This window comes from Vombatus ursinus, unplaced genomic scaffold (assembly GCF_900497805.2).
Source record: "Vombatus ursinus unplaced genomic scaffold, bare-nosed wombat genome assembly UNPS02014774.1, whole genome shotgun sequence".
In the NCBI taxonomy this organism is placed as follows: Eukaryota; Metazoa; Chordata; class Mammalia; order Diprotodontia; family Vombatidae; genus Vombatus; species Vombatus ursinus.
The window spans coordinates 16,807,463-16,823,723 of NW_020954552.1; the positions used below are offsets into that span (position 1 = coordinate 16,807,463).

At 37.3% G+C, this 16,261-nt stretch overlaps 1 protein-coding gene across 2 annotated transcripts; it reads right to left on the reverse strand.

Moving 5' to 3' along the window:
- Positions 1-585: 585 nt before the first annotated feature.
- ZCCHC9 (zinc finger CCHC-type containing 9) lies at positions 586-15,905 on the reverse strand. Of its 2 annotated transcripts, none has more exons than XM_027864146.1 (6): positions 15,783-15,905; positions 12,517-12,890; positions 6,558-6,708; positions 5,335-5,427; positions 3,889-3,957; positions 586-1,755 (listed from the first exon to the last, which is right to left on the reverse strand). In XM_027864146.1, exons 2-6 carry the CDS (start codon positions 12,871-12,873, stop codon positions 1,637-1,639), a joined length of 789 nt encoding a protein of 262 aa, XP_027719947.1. In that variant the 5' UTR covers positions 12,874-12,890; positions 15,783-15,905; the 3' UTR covers positions 586-1,636. The 2 variants fall into 2 exon arrangements, with proteins under 2 accessions (XP_027719947.1, XP_027719946.1); XM_027864145.1 differs by lacking the exon at positions 15,783-15,905 and adding an exon at positions 15,239-15,405.
- Positions 15,906-16,261: the final 356 nt, after the last annotated feature.

Consider the following 16,261-nt stretch of genomic DNA (forward strand, 5'->3'; position numbering starts at 1 on the left):
CTAAAGCAAACATTCTATGCATACCCACCACATTCAAATCAATACATTGGAGAGATACTGGGTCTTTTATCATTCACCTACAGTTTCTTTCAAGAGATACACATTATTCAGGGCCTGTCAGTATTCCTAAGAATAGTCATTTTTTTTTAAAAATTGAGATTCATCATTTCAAAATGAGATATTTGGCATCTGCAAAGTAATTTTGATTATTTTACAACCAAGGGTCAAGATTACCTGAAAATGTAAAGGAAGGAGAGATTCTACCCTGAGGACTGCATAAGAAAGAGTACAGGGACTAGAAGGACAGCTAAATAAATACAGAGATTCAGGTGACACGGTAGTGTTCTGTTCCTTCCATGGCAGGTAAAGAAAATTTGAGTGTTTAGTTCCCAAGGTGGCTGCTGCTATCCCAATCCAACTGCATCAGATTATACTCTTTTTTTTAAAGGTATCCAATTCTTTAAGCCCTTAAATATTGAATTACATTTGCTGTCCTTGTGTTTTCATTTCACTCCAGAAAGAAAACATTGAAGCCTGTTAAAAAAAACACCAACATTGTTCAGTTCCCCAGACATGACAACAGTGAAAAGTATCTCTTTTTTTATTTAGTAAATATTTTGCTAGCAAAGCTGCAATAACTAATCACAGCTGTTTCCTTTAGTTATAAATGTATCCAATCAGGTAAAAATCTCAAATGAAATACACAATACACCCGAGTCACTCTATTATACAGTACAATAACAGAGTTATGTCTTGTGAAATGTATGTATTAAGTATGCATGTATTCATCAAATAAAACAAAGGATCTAATGTCTCCCTGATTAGTGTTCTAACTCCATTATGGTGCTGCTTCCATCTCACCCTGACTCATCTAAATACGTGATCACACTGCTTAGTTTTATACTCCATTTGCTCCATACAACAAAAAACTGTCCACCTGGTCCTTTGCTAGAATTTCTCTCACCAAAATCAAGGACAAGGAGCAAGGGGGGACAGGTGCTGGTAGACTTCAGCTTTGTTTAGGTTAATTATGATTCTGTGCCTCTAAGTAAAACCACAATAGAAATGAATAAAAATCCCTCCCCCTTTTCCAAAACGGATCAATTCCCATTTTTGTGAAGAATCTTGTTTTCCAAAGACACAAAATACAATGAAATAGGCAAACAGATGCAGAGCAAATTTAGTTGGGAATGACGTTTTAAGGCAACAGGTACATAATAGGAAGAGTTATTTTTATTACATATTCAAAAGCAGAATAAATTTTAGGGTACTAAAAAAATCTGAGCTCTTAAAATACCATTGTACTCAAATAAATTACATAAAGAAATGTAACTTTTATAAAAATATAAAAAGCTCACCTCCATATGCAGAAGGTCTTATTTTTTGACTTCAAATTATTTCATTATTTTTGAGAAAATAAGATTCTCATCAATTGATATCATTCATGCTTTGCAGGTGCTGTTTTGTTAAGAACTAGGTTCCCCCAGAACACCAATTTAAGCACCAAATGCTTGTTTTTGAGTGTTTCATGCTGGTGTTACTCCTCTTCAGTGAACAAAACGCCAGAGAAGGAATTCTGTCACATTCAGACTGTTCTCAAACTATAAAACTATTAAGGTGTTATATCTGTCTGCTATCAAAAGTTAACAACCTTGGCTACTAATTTTTTCGGTTTTTGTGGTATGGGAGTCTTCAAAATTTCTTCATAATCTGCACTCATCCCTTCAGTCCAACGACCAACTGTGACCATGTTATCTGTAAAAGAAGGAAAAAAGGAGAATTCAGGAAAAAAAAGAACAATGAAGACAGCTATTGGGAGCTTCACAGACTTAGTAAAGTAACTAGCTTTGACATGAATAATCACAAGGCGGGAAGACTCCATTGCTAAAGGAAAGTATGCATTTCTGTAATTGATTATAACTCTTGATTTCAGAGTACCACAGGCAATTTCTCTTCCCAATTAGGGAAATGCAGCAACTACTTTGCATTGCACAAATTGATGAGAAGGCTCTTTCTTTCTTTCTCAGAGTTCATCATTAGTGAGTCAATGAATTCCAAGAGTCTGTAAACAGCAAGGCTTATGAAGCATCAGTTTTAAATGCACAAGATTCCACCTGTGAAATTATACACCATCTGCTTGTCATTCCTGTCATTCTGGAAGTGGCGATCCTCCCAGGAGGGAGAATTCACATTCCACTTCATCATTTTAATCTCACGGCTGAAGATGTAGTAGAGTTTCGCTTTTCTCCAGACTCGACTGTGAAGAGGTGCCCAGTTTGTGAAGATTAAATGCATTTTCAGGAGCTGGGGGAGTGGTAAGGTGCTAGCAGACATATTTAGGCAGTATTATGGTTTTGGATTTTTTAAAGCCACAAAGTCTTAATTGTTTAATATTTGGGGTTCCAAGAACCTTCTGAAGAAGGGGGACTAGATAGAACTTATCACTACACTTTGACTACAGAAAGGATGCCTAGGCTGTGATGATGCTGACCTGCTTCCCTTCACAAGCAGCACTAGGAGCTTCCTATTCCATACAAACACACTATGAAAAGTCTCCCATGCCTTTTATAAAAGTCTTGTCACAGGTAGCACTTACTGGCTTTCAAGACTCACAAGGACTGGTCTTATAATCAGTAAGACAATCACTGGTCAGATAATATATGTGAGTAACATCTTTAGTACTTAAAGAGGATCCTTACTATTTCGGCACTTAGACTATTTACTCAAAGTCTCTGCTTCCAGGTTTACATAAAACACCTCAAACTCAGGAACTGTGGAGATCTGATTTTTACTTTTGTATTTTTTTACTCGAATTTTTTCTTAAGAAATCAATACACTGCCTTAAGTAATGCCAGGGATTTTAAGTTTTATGTGACTATGAATAAGTTTAATGAAAGAATTCACTTTTCCTATAGATTCTTGCAAAGTTCTTCACAATCCACAAGCACAAGAAGTAGTAAACTATGCAGGGTTTTAGAAAGATATCTCACTTGTCCTTTTTTCATTATAATATCTGGGGTTTCTTGGTTTATTTTATTATCTTTACCAAAGGATGACCAAATAAAGACTTGACAGCCATGCCAATCAATTTGTCAACCTTTTAAGCTATGATAAAAGGGAAAGAAAATTACTTGCTAAAATAAGGATTTTATTCATATAGAAATTTTGATGATCTTGACTCTCCACTGACATTCATAATCAAATGGTTTTTAACTTTCATTCCAGCTAGCCCTAATTCCATGTAACCATTCACTGTCAAAATTAGTATGAGGAAAACAGAAAATCTATGAGAAATTACTTGTGGCCATCAGCAAGGCTGGCATATATGGCAAAAGATGGTTCATTTGTGATTTTAGTCAGTGGAAACTTCTACAAACTGGCAGAGATTTTGAAATGCCTTCTGAATTATTAAAAAAAAGTTAACTATTAACTAGAATATCCTTTGCTTTGGCTGTGTGGGTCAAGAGAGTGTTCATTATAGTCCTAAGTCTTTAATCTTCAAGAGACTTCTTCTAGACCCCTCAACTATTGAAAAAACTATGAGAAAAGTCAAGGGAAACTGACGTTTAAAACATAAAACTTTATGCATTTCTTTGTATTTCAAGGTGAAGTTCTTTTCAGAAAAAGCACAATTCAATTCTATTTACTTAGTTACACCTCCCATTTGAGGCACGTGAAGAGCTAATTAATTAATTAGTTCAATGGGCACTAATATACACATACAACAATAACAACTACAGTAATGGAAAAGATTCATGAGTTAAGATTTACTGGTAAGAGATTAAGACATGTTTGTAGGAAATTATGGTGTCATTTAAATTCCCATTGTTTCTGAATGGCAGCTACCAATAACAGAAAGCATCAAAGAAAATTTAAATGAGATCTCACCTGAATTCTGATTTTCAGGACAATCTTTCTTAAAATGTTCCACAGAACCACAAAGTCTACAACCACCTCCTGTTGAAAGAACAAAAAAATTCAATTCACCTTACCTCTGAATAACTTGCAATTTTACAAAGTACTGTCAAAGTCTGTCTTGTCATACAGAAAAGAGGTGTTCCTATTTACCTCACAAGTTGATTGTATCACAAGATATATATGTGTGTTGTATTCCTATATACATGTGTATATATCACAGCATGCGTATATGTACACACATATATAATGTGTATATGTGTATATATACACACAAACATACACATAAAGTGGTTGCTTTCTGTCTTTTATAATGATCATTTCAAAACCCTCTCCCCCTCCCCCCCCACACGAATTCTTCTAAGTGACAAAGAAAAACAATGCAGCAAAAACAAACTTAACTTTGACTACATCTGACAATGAGTATAATGTACCCATCCTGGTAGTCCCCTACCTCTCTGCCCTGAGTGGAAAGTTATGTTTCATTATCTGTTCTGTGGGATCTTCTGTGAAACCTTTAGAAATCTGGCCTTTTATAGGGGAAGAAAACCCCTACATTCAACCACAACCACTCTCACTTTTGATTAGAAGTTGTGGAAGAGGAGACAAAAGTCAAGGAATACTCAACTTCGAGCTGGTAGAGAGACCAAGTGAAATCCAGAGGATAAAAGGAGAGATGTCCATCACCTGTGTCTTAGACACAGTGGTCTTGTACCTGTAGGGTTATTTTATGGATGAATAACCATGAGAGTAAAGCTTTAACCATTTGAGGTTTCATCTCCATTATTGAAAGATGTGGTGAGGTGGTTTAATCATGAGTAATTAAAAGCATAAATATGAGTCAATTCCAAAACATTTAGATGAAATATATTAACATTTACAAAAACTAAAGTGATAAACATTGATAAATCAAATTCTTGTAATGTTAAAAAGTGACTATACTTCACACATTTTTCACAAGAGACACACTTTATCTTAGCTTGGCTAAAACCATCATCAAAAACCAAACATTTGTGTAAATTTTCTAAAAAGGAAAACCTATGTCTACTTTTAAGGAGTGAAAGATTTGTGCACTTGAAACCACAAGAATACACTCATGGGAAAAAAATCTAACATTGGCTGACAGATATAGTTTGCCTCTGCAGTTTATTACTATAATGAAAAGTAAAAATCTACATGATACTGTCACAAATTATGTCAAAGTATACCCAAAAAAGGTTGATACATATGCTCTGGCTGCTTTGCATAGAATTTATTAATATATAAAGGAAAGTATATTTCTTGCTTATAGCATAAATATTACAGAATAGAACTAACCTAAGGGTTTGCAAACCACTAAAATGTTCTTATCAAATGGAAAGTTATATTCCAACTTTTTATCAACATTTGTCCTATTTCATGTCCAAAAATAGTTCTCACCTTCAGCATAAAGTCCTTTAGGATTATCAGGACAAGATCTAGATAGGTGTCCCATCTCTCCACAAATGAAACATTTTGCAAAAGGAAATTCTCCTGTAAAGATAAATATTTCTTGTCTTATCCACATTCATAAATGCATATTACAGATAATCTGGCATTATTTAGAAGTATTTTGCATGGAAGCAAAATTATTTCAGTGTTTGGTTCATTTATGACATTCATTACAAATTTAATAAGTAACTGATGCTCAAAAATAATTTTATACATAATTTTTTAAAATTATCAAGCATTTATTTTTTTCTTCCTCCCATCTCCCCCTCCTGACTGAAAAAAAGAAAAAGGAAAAAGAAATAGTTATAACAAGTAAACATATTTTTTTATGCAGAACAAATTCCTATATTGGTCATGTCTAAAAATGTGTGACTTATTCAGCTGAATAATTACTTTGGGAGAATGGGGATATGGGTCTCTCTCTACCTCACCCAAGCTGGAAACTCAGGGATTACTAAAGGGCCTGATGCCACTACTAATCAGTGCAGGAGCACTGAGCTGGTCCATCTCTGACCTGATCTGACTTGATCCTTCCTTGGCAGCCTAATTACACACCTTTGCTCCTAAGGGCTCACCATATTGGTACAGGACTTGGGTGAAGGACTTGGTGTGAACACCTGGCTGGTCCATCAGTTCAGAAGTTCCTAAGCTTAAGTGATCCACCAGACTCACCCTCCCTGAGAACAGGGATCACAAGTATGCACCACCATGCGCAGTTAATAATTATATTTTCAAAGTACATAGTAAGAATTAAATTTTGATCATCAAAAAACCAGTATGGAAACATCTGTCTTCTCCTTCCTATCACCCACATCTTTTGAGAGACTGTGCCTATTTCCCTCTGGCTGAAAATATAGTAGTCACTCAAAAATCCAACCCCACTGCAGATCAGCACAGAAGTCCTGACCTCTCTATTTGCTTTGGTCACTCCATTTCTGACCTGGGCTCCCTAAGCAGCATCGTGGCTGCCCTCTACTAAGGGCTCATTGTATTGGTTCTGGACTTATTGTGGGCACTCGATCGACTTTAACCTTACTGCAGCTCAAAATTCTGGAACTGACATGATCCACTAGCCTCAGCCTCCCCCAGTAGCAGTGATTACAGCCATGCACCACCATGCCTGCCCCATCTCTTTTTCCTAATTGGGGGGGAAAAAAAGTGAAAAGACATACCCATAGCTGGGTCTACTTTGGCTTTGCATTTGGTTATTTCATGTTCAGTGGACCCACATCGATAACAGATTCCAGTGCCCATATCTTGACTGTCAAGGACAGCGGGGCAGTCTGCAACTCCATGGCCTTGCCTTCTGCAATGATAACAAACCTGAGAAGATGAAGATATGTTAAATTCTTAAATTGTTAAAATCAACACTAATTGAAGGAATACTACTCTGCTTTAAGAAATGATGAGCAGATTGTGCTAATGACGAGCAGGATGCTCTCAGAAAAACCTGGAAAGACTTACATGAATTGATGCAAAATAAAATGAGCAGAACCAGAAGAACGTTGTATACAGTAATGACAATATTGTATGATGATCAATTGTGAATGACTTAGCTATTCTAAGCAATACAAGGGTTGAAGACAATTTTGGAGGACTTATGATGAAAAATGCTATCTAAAGAAAGAACTGATGGAATCTGAATGCAGATTGAAGCATACTTTTTCCTTGTTTTTATTGAGGTTTTTTGTCTGTGTTTTCTTTCACAACATGACTAACATGGAAATGTTTTGTATGACTGCACATGTATAACCTATATAAAATTATTTACCTTTTCAATAGAGGGGAGGGGAGGAAGGGAGAAAATTTGGAACTCAAAATTTTTTTTAAAAGAATGTTTAAAACAGTTTTTACATGTAATTGGGGGAAAATATTAAATTTATATTAAAGAAATGATGAACAGTCTGGTTTTAGAAAAATATGGTAAGACTCACATGAATAATGCAGAGTGAAACAAGCAAAATCAAGACAACATTGCATATGACAACAGCAGTACTATTCAAAGAGTAACTGTGAGTGATTAAGCTATTTTGAGTAATACGATCATTCAAATCAACTATGAAGGCTTTATGAAGGAAAATGCTATCTACCTCCAGAGAAAGAACTGATAAATGGAAGAATGTATTGTATAGTTCTGTACATATATCTATATCAAATGTTGACCTTCTTTAATGTGGGGTTGGGAGGAAGTGAGGGGGACAACTCAGAACTCAAAATCTAACAAAAATGTTAAAAAAAAAAAAAAACAACAAAACCCCAACACTAACTTACTAAATGGCAGCATTCTTTGCTGTCAGAGATACTTTAAAAACTTGTCCATTCTCATGTCTAATTTACTATCTAATTTCTTTTTCATAAACCTCAACTTGATAAAATAATCAGCATGGTATACTGGAACGCCACTTGACTTGGACTCAGAAGACTGGGTTTGAATGCTGACGCCATCACTTGCCAATGATGTAACCTTGGGCAAGTTACTCAGCCTCTTAAAGGCTCAGTTTCCTCATCTATGGATCATACTACTGGATAAGAACATTTGTACCATCTGCTTCACAGGGGAGTTACAAGAATTACATTAGATGATATTAAAGTAAAGCTTTGTAAATTGTAAAGCTGTTACTATAGATTGAAATATGTCATAATGCCCCTTTAAAGATTCTCAGAATGCGCGTAAAAATTTTAATCCTCAAAGTGTCCTACCCATGAGTCTCAGAGAAGAGGATACAAAAGATCCCGCAAAAAGCTGCTGTCAGTGAAACAGAGATTATTCATTGATGGACGTGGTGTTGTTAAGAAATCTGAATTCACTGAAGGACATATATATTAGCCTAAAAATCGGCATTCACAACATTTGTAACTTTCATCTAACTAGGATGGATTTGATTTAAATCAAATCAAAGTGAATTATGATTCAAATTACTAGTCAAGATGACTTAATTTAATCATGTTTTTCCTTAAAGTATATTATTATAGTATGATACAACCTTAATACATGCTCATCACAACTCAGAAATAGACACAGGTTTTCATTTTTAGAAGATATACATTATACATTTTTAAATAGTGTTTTATTTTTATATTTAATAAATTAATCTTATAACCATTTCAGAAAATGAAATGATTGTTTCTTGGGAGGCAAATATTCTCCAATGTAACAGAGAAAGGATATTCTTTTTCCCCTCATACTCACAAGGACAAAAACAACAACTGGGTTTATTTGCCTAGAACAACAAGCTTATTCATAGGTTTGATGCTCTACAGCAGGAAGGGATATTAGTCCAACCCCTCATTTTACAGAAAAGGTAATTAAGGCCCAGAAAGATTAATTGATTTGTCCAAGGTGACACAGGTAATAAGTAGCAGGACTGGGCACTGAACTCAAGTCCCATGGCTAAGTTCAGCCTTTTCTTCATTGCACCGTGCTATCTCCATATCATTCAGTCCACAGCAACAAACATCACTAAATCTGCCTATGAATTTTTAAAAATTATTTTAGACATAAATATGAAATGTGGAAATTTAGAAATCAAAGTAAAATAAAGGCTAAGTGATGTAGTGGACATAGAGCCAGTCTTGGAATCAAGAAGACTTTGATTATCAAGAATCAATCAAGATTCTCCCATTAGATTGTAAGCTCCTTGAGGACAGAGAGAGTCTTTTGTCTTTTTTTTTGTTTGCATCCTCAATGCTTAGCACAATGCCCGGCACAGAGTAGGCACTTAATAAATGTTTACTGATTAAGTGATTGGGTTTAAGTTCTGACTCTGACACATGCTGGCTGTGTAACCCTGGTCAAGTCACTTAACCCTTTAGTGCCCCAGGCTACTCTCTAAGATAACTAAATTGCAGAACAGGTGGTGACCTTCACTGATAGAAGATTCTTCCTCACTACAAGCTGGCTGTACCAATAAAATCAGAGGTCTAATCCAAAATAAAAATTTAGTCAAGTGCAAAAAAAGGAACATCAAAAGTTGCCGTGGATTACGTAGCTAACTCAGTGTTCATTTTCTTTTTCCTGTTTATTCAAACTGGAAAAGATGAGCTTTCTTACTTTTCAGTTCCCCAATGACTTCTCAATATAGAATGAATTAGTTCACTGGGAGAAAAAAACACCTTTGTACAACTGCAAAAGAAGTGGCTGCTGCTTAAAGCTAGGTTGTCACTTCAACATATTCAGATTCTTGATGAATACAGGTGCTTAGATGCCATGACCTTTAAAACTTCATCAGCAAACATTAATTTCTTGAATAACTTCACTCTCAGCATTAAAATTTATCATACTTGGGTGTTAGAGAAGAATTTTCTATACCAGGGGTCAGCCAAACCATACCAGGTGCCTGTTTTTGTACAATCTGAACTAAGAATTTTACATTTTGAAATACTATGAAACTTTATTTAAAAATATAAAAGCCAATCTTAGCTACTGAATCATACAAAAACAGGCATCTGGTCGGATTTAGCTTGAAGGCTACAGGCTGCAGACCCATGTTTTATAGCATAGAAATATTGACCCTGTTATGGACTATTAAGAATGCTATTAATGGGCATAGATGACAAGAGCCATGCGCTATTTATAAAAGGTTATATAAACATATTGTTTTAAGTTTAATATAAAGTTTTAATGCTCATGTTATATGCCCAAGCTTTATTTTGAAACTGTACATCCCTTTTTATAAAAAACATTTAAAATGTAATACAAATTAGATTTTTAAAATTTGTTTTAAAAATAATGGGTTTTATCTACCCTTATTATAAAAGAGGGCAGCTAGGTAGCACAGAGGATAGTGGGCAGGGCCTGGAGTCAGGAAGACTCATCTTCATGAGTTCAAATTTGGCCCCAGACACTTACTAGCTATACGACCCTGGGCAAGTCACTTCACTGTGTTTGCCTCAGTTTCCTCATCTGTAAAATCAGCTGACGAAGGAAATGGCAAACCATCCCAGTATCTTTGCCAAGAAAACCCCAAATGGGGTCATGAAGAGTCAGATGCAACTAAAATGAGTGAACAACAACAAATTATAAGAGAAAATGCTTACAATTCTCTCCTCAAATCTGCCCATTTGGGAAATAGTTTCTTAGGTGTCATCTCTAAATACATAGCTATAAGAAACTTTCTAACATCATGGAACCCCTTACATTTTAGAGGTGGAAGAGACCTGAATGATCACATAAGACTCATCTTCTTGATTTTACAGTTGAAGAAACCAAAGCCCAGAAAGACTTTAATCAAGATTACACTAATGGACTCTCAAACTTTAACTCTTAGTTACCCTGACTACTACGCTAATTCAAGGTGCCTGGACGTAACCTCTCTACCTTTAGAAAATATAACAGAAATAGCAGGTTTAATAAATTACATAAAAGCCAAGTTTTATATAAGGTATTTTGAAAGCTTACTGCAATTCAAGTCTAAGTGATAAGGACTTATAGAATAAGAATCCATGAAAAGAAAGCAGCATTTGTACCTTTATGTATGGTGTATCAGATATGGCCCAAGTCCTCTAAAAATCAATATAGTGCCACTAGCAGAAGTCCCTTTCAAGTATAATGTAGATCCAGAGAAAGAACTGATGGGTAGTCTGAATGCAGACTGAAGCATACTATTTTTCCCTTTTTTTTCTTTTTTTGGGGGCGAGGGTCTGTGTTTTCTTTCACAACACGCTTACCATCTCAGGGAAGGAAGAGGGGAGGGACAGAATTTGGATTGCAAAATTTTAAAAATGAATGCTGAAAATTTTTTACATGTAACTGGGGAAAATATTATTCAAAAAAAGTATAATGTAGAATAAGGTTTTCAATTGATATATATAATGAAGACAACAGAAGTCTACAGAGTTCTAATGTCAACTCTGCAACTAACTAGTATGACATCTTATGGTTCCTTCTCTGTTCTTAGTTTTCTCATTTGTATGATGAGATTTTAAAGCACTTAACTGTCACCATAAGAAGTGCAAGAGCTATGCCTGCATGAAATATCAAACCTACTGGGCATCACATCCTTATATATAATGTAATATATGACACTTTGCTTCAAGGAAGGTCTAAATTATTAGTATTTTTTGAACAAGAAGCCATGATGAAAAATATTGTTTTGCTTGAAAACAGTTTGACAAAACATAAAAATACTGAAGAACAGGGAAGACAACCTAACAAATATATCAGCTAATTGCAGAGTTGGCATTAAAGCTCCACAGGACTATGTTGCCCCCTGGTACATGTTTCAAGTGAGAGGAGAACCCATCATCTTCAACATCATACTTTTAAAAGGAATTCTGCTGGTGACAAAAGTTCCAAATAATTCAGACACTATTTTTTACATCATTTTTACATCATTTAAAAAGCATTTATTCTCTTAAGCTGTACAAGTATTCTATAAGTTGCACCTTGAACAATGGAGAATAAATCTAACAAATATTAACATTAGATTTATACAGTGCTAGTAAATACATGATGTTCTATGGAAAGAAAAAGAATTACAACAGATGGAATGAAGTGAGCAGAACCAGGAGAACACTGTACACAGTAATGGCAACATTGTGCAATGACCAACTTTGATAGACTTATTTCTTCCTAGCAATACAATGATCTAAGTTAGAATTGCTAAGACAATTCCAAGACTCATGATGGAAAATGCTATCCACATCCAGAGAAAGAACTATGGAGTCTGAATGCAGATCGAAGCATACTATTTTCTCTTTTCTTTGTTGTTTTGTTTTTTTCTTTCTTGTGGTTTTTCCTTTTTGCTCTGATTCTTTTTTGACAAGACTAATATGGAAATATGTTTAATATGATCATACATGTATAGGCTATATCAGATTGCATGCTGCCTTGGGGAGGGGGAAAAATTTAGAACTCAAAATCTTATAAAAGTGAATGCTGAAAACCAAAAATAAATAAATAAATAAATTATAAGAAGTCGATAAATAAATAAAATGGAAAAGAAAAAAGAATTAGAGCAGATGAGAAGTAACAGACAAGCTGATCTAGACCAGCGAAGGAAGTACTCAAACCAATGAGGTCATGGATCCACAAAAGTACTGAAGTATATATAAATATGAATGCTGTGATAATAGTATAAAACAGGTTATGGCTAGTAAGAACTAAAAGAAAGCAAACACAGATGATCCTACCTGTGCATTTTTCTTTATTTTTTGTCTCTTCAATCTCCTTCCTTCTCGGCGACTATCTTTTTTGAGAGCTGTTGCTATTTCTTCTCTTATTTCCAGGCTATCTGCTGCTGTCACCTTCCCATTCTGTCTTAGATACTCCATGAAGCCATTTACATCTTGATTGGTGTAAGATGTTTTCTTTCTGGTTTTTGATTGGGGTGCACCATTCTTAAGGGAGAGACCACTGGAATGAAAGTCTTCATCCTTTTGTAGATTTTGGGTCGTTCTCTCTGTAGAGCCCTTCTTCATATCCTCCCATGACGTTGCCTTCAAAGCCTTCTTATTATGTGCTGTGTTGGTTCGTGCCCACCTGGTCATGGTTTCAACCAAGGTACCTTACCAAATAAAAAAAACCAAAATAAAATATGGTTGATCAATCTTCACTTTAAAAATGATCTAAATGTTTCATTATGTATAGTTTCCTACCCTGGTAATATTCTTAGTAACATATTAAAAACCATAATAACTAAAAAATTTCACTCACAGGGTGAATTCACATATAAACATGTATTACAATGTATAGATACAAGTTTGCAACACAAATTTAGCCTCTGCAAAAAAAAAACCAAAAAACTGTACATACCACACCAATATAAGGAACAAGCCTATTCAATTACTAGTTCAGAGTTGAGAGTACTCTCAAGATCCCAAATTATTTCAATAAAGAAAAACCATAACAGTAATCAGTAAGTCATCTTTTCTAGCTATTTGTCTTCTGGTCTGTTAAGTCACACATGTCTTTCTCCCATTCTCTTGCTGTCTGCTGCAATTTGATATTTTGGGGAATTAATTTGTAGGGCAGACTTGACTATGTACAGAGATCTTGTCCTTTAATCTCAAGTTCATTACTGCAAATCTCCCCTGTGAATTTATAAATCTGGGTAAATAAAATCTTTCTTAAATCATCTGTTCTCTGCTGACAAATCATTCCTCCCTGTTGACCCAAGAATTTGCTTATTCAAGATCAAAAGCTTATGACAAGTTAATCAAAAGTCCACACAATCTTATAGGGATTCATATCCCCGTAAGACCTGTGATCTTATTGGAATAGGGAACTTCCATGTAAGTAAACTCTTCCAAAAGGCTGCCACCTTCTCTGCAACTTGCTGTTTTAAGAGAGTCTCACCTAGAGACCTTGAAGTTAAGTGACTTGCCCTGGGTCACATAGCTGGAATATGTCAGATGCAGAACTTGAAACCACATCTTTTATCTTCCAGTCTTTGAAGCTGGTTTTCTATGCCATGATGTGTTGACACATAATCTTATACTCATCTTAAATGAATAATTCTTCTAGGAACCACCATTTTGGGCACTACATCACATTAAAACCACAGTTCTTGCTCAGACCTTACATTCTAAAACACATAAGCTATCAAAACAGCAACTCATAGCATTATATAAATGTAAGCTATTTCTAGTTTGAAATCTTTAAAAGGCTGTGACTTCATCAGAGGGAATAGCCACAGCCATATAAACCCAACTTCCTTCTTGCCTTCTCATCTTATGCAACTCCAATTCTTTTTCTCTTAAATAATCCATATATCAAAACTACGAACCATTAACTTGTGGTAGGTTTTTATTTTCAAATATATTTTGACAACTCTATTTCAAGATAATTTGGTTTCCTCTTAATACTATGTATTTTTTAATGCTTTTAAAAACATTATTCTGAGAAGGAATCCATAGGCTTCACCAGACTGGGGGTACATGACACAAAAAATGTTAAGAATCCCTGTCACAGTTATCCAGGGAGTTGGAGGTGGGGGAGGAAGGTGTCTCTTGAACACAACAGTTCTGAGTAGCAGTGCCCTAGGATCAATGGCAGTGTTCATACTAAGTCTGGCATCAATGTGGTAAGGGGGTAGAGAAGGGGAGACATAAAGGGAGAGGAGTGACTAAGGGCTCAGGTTGGAGTAATAGGTCAAAAACCCTGAACTTAAAAGTAGTAGGATCAAGTCCCCTGGGCAGTCCCTGAACTTCCAGTCTGGGTAAGATAAGGGGACTCAGCCTGAAAACACAGACACACACAGACACACAGACAGACAGACACACACACACACACACACACACACACACACACTCTTCAAAAATCTCTGCTTAGAGAATCCATCTAAGGCAATGAAAGCCTTCCTCTTCTGATAAACGATACTGACACATAATAAGGTCAGAAGGGACAAGCAATTTAAAGTCAATTCACATATCATATAGACTTTGGTATTTGTACTTTTATACGACACAAGAGGCACTGAAATGGAGAAAGCAAAGGGAAACAATCAAAAGAGAGCTTTGTGAATTAAGTATGTAGCAGGAAGCTATTTAGCAAACTCCAGTGATATTTTTCCTTAGGAACACTACCAGTTTTCTGGTGAAGGCACTGCACTCCCAGGTCACCACAGTGCTACGGTCAGTTCCAAGTCTGACGCTTCCTTTCCAGCACTAGGACATGTCAATTCACATCCAACCAGGGTCTGAATCATGCGATTCTGGTACAGAGAGTGTCTTTAAACATCAAATATCCTCAGCGTTAGGGTGGGCCCTACCGCCACAGATACTTGGCGCAAAAGGAGGCCACCCTCATCACCCCATTTTACAGATAAGGAAAATGATGAGGAGGGTCCAGCTAAGCAGGGGGGGGGGGGGGGGGGGGCTGTGGCTGGTGGAATTCCGTGGTTTCAAATCTCACCTCTGTCACTTACGCGTGTGACCCTGGGCAAGTCGCTTAACCTAGAATGAAGGGATGAGAGGGTCTTTTGAGATCCCTCTTCCAGCCCTAAATCGATGACCCCGTGAACCCAGTTCGATCCAGAGCTGTCAGAACCGCCCCCTCGGATTCCTGGGGCTGGGGTTTGCGGGGCTCGGCCCGGAGCCCAAAGGGCCCTCGGACATCACTTGGTCAAAGCCCACCTTTTAACAGATGGGGAAAACTGAGGCAATGAGAAGACAAGAGGGACTTAGCCTCCTGCCCAAGATCCCCGTGACGGGTGAAGCCCTTAAAAGCCTAAAAGCGCCCCCTCCTCCGCGGGCTCCGTCGGGCGCCCCTCCAACCTGCCCCAGGGGGCGGAGCACGCGGCCTGGCCCGCCTCACGCCCGCCCGCAGGGGCCTATGGGAAACGGGAGGCCGCCCGGGGCGGGAGGTGGAGGCAGGTGGGGGGGGGTGCCTAACGAGCCTCGAGTTTCCTCCGCTCCCCCCACACACACATCCCGCGGCGTGCGCGGACCCTCCTCACCTGCAACAACACGGACGTGCCTCCCTCGGAGCGAGGCCCCCCACAGCAGCCACTGAGCAAGAGAAAGTGGCTCCGGAGAGAGCTCACGAAGCACCCGGAAGAGGAAATCCAAACTCCAAACAGCCCCGCGCTGCCGTTTCCGGCGACTACTGCCCCCTAGAGTCGCCTCGCGCTACGCTTCGAGCCTGGCGCCTTGGTGGGCGGGGGGAGCTTGGCCTGGCGCATGCGGCTTTCCTCTCATAATCCCTGCGGGAGGGGGGGCGGGGGGCCCCCAACCAGGTCCGTGACAGCGAGTAGAAATAAAAGACCAGCGCGGTGACAGGGTGCTCTCCGTATCCCTAGTGCTGAGCACACAATAAATGCTGATTGATTGATTGATAACCAGGCAGTTCTTCATGGCGAGGATAAGCTTGTTTGGAGTAGTGCTGTGTTGTTTTTTTTTTGTTTGGTTTTTCTTTTTTTGTTTTTGTTTTTGTTTT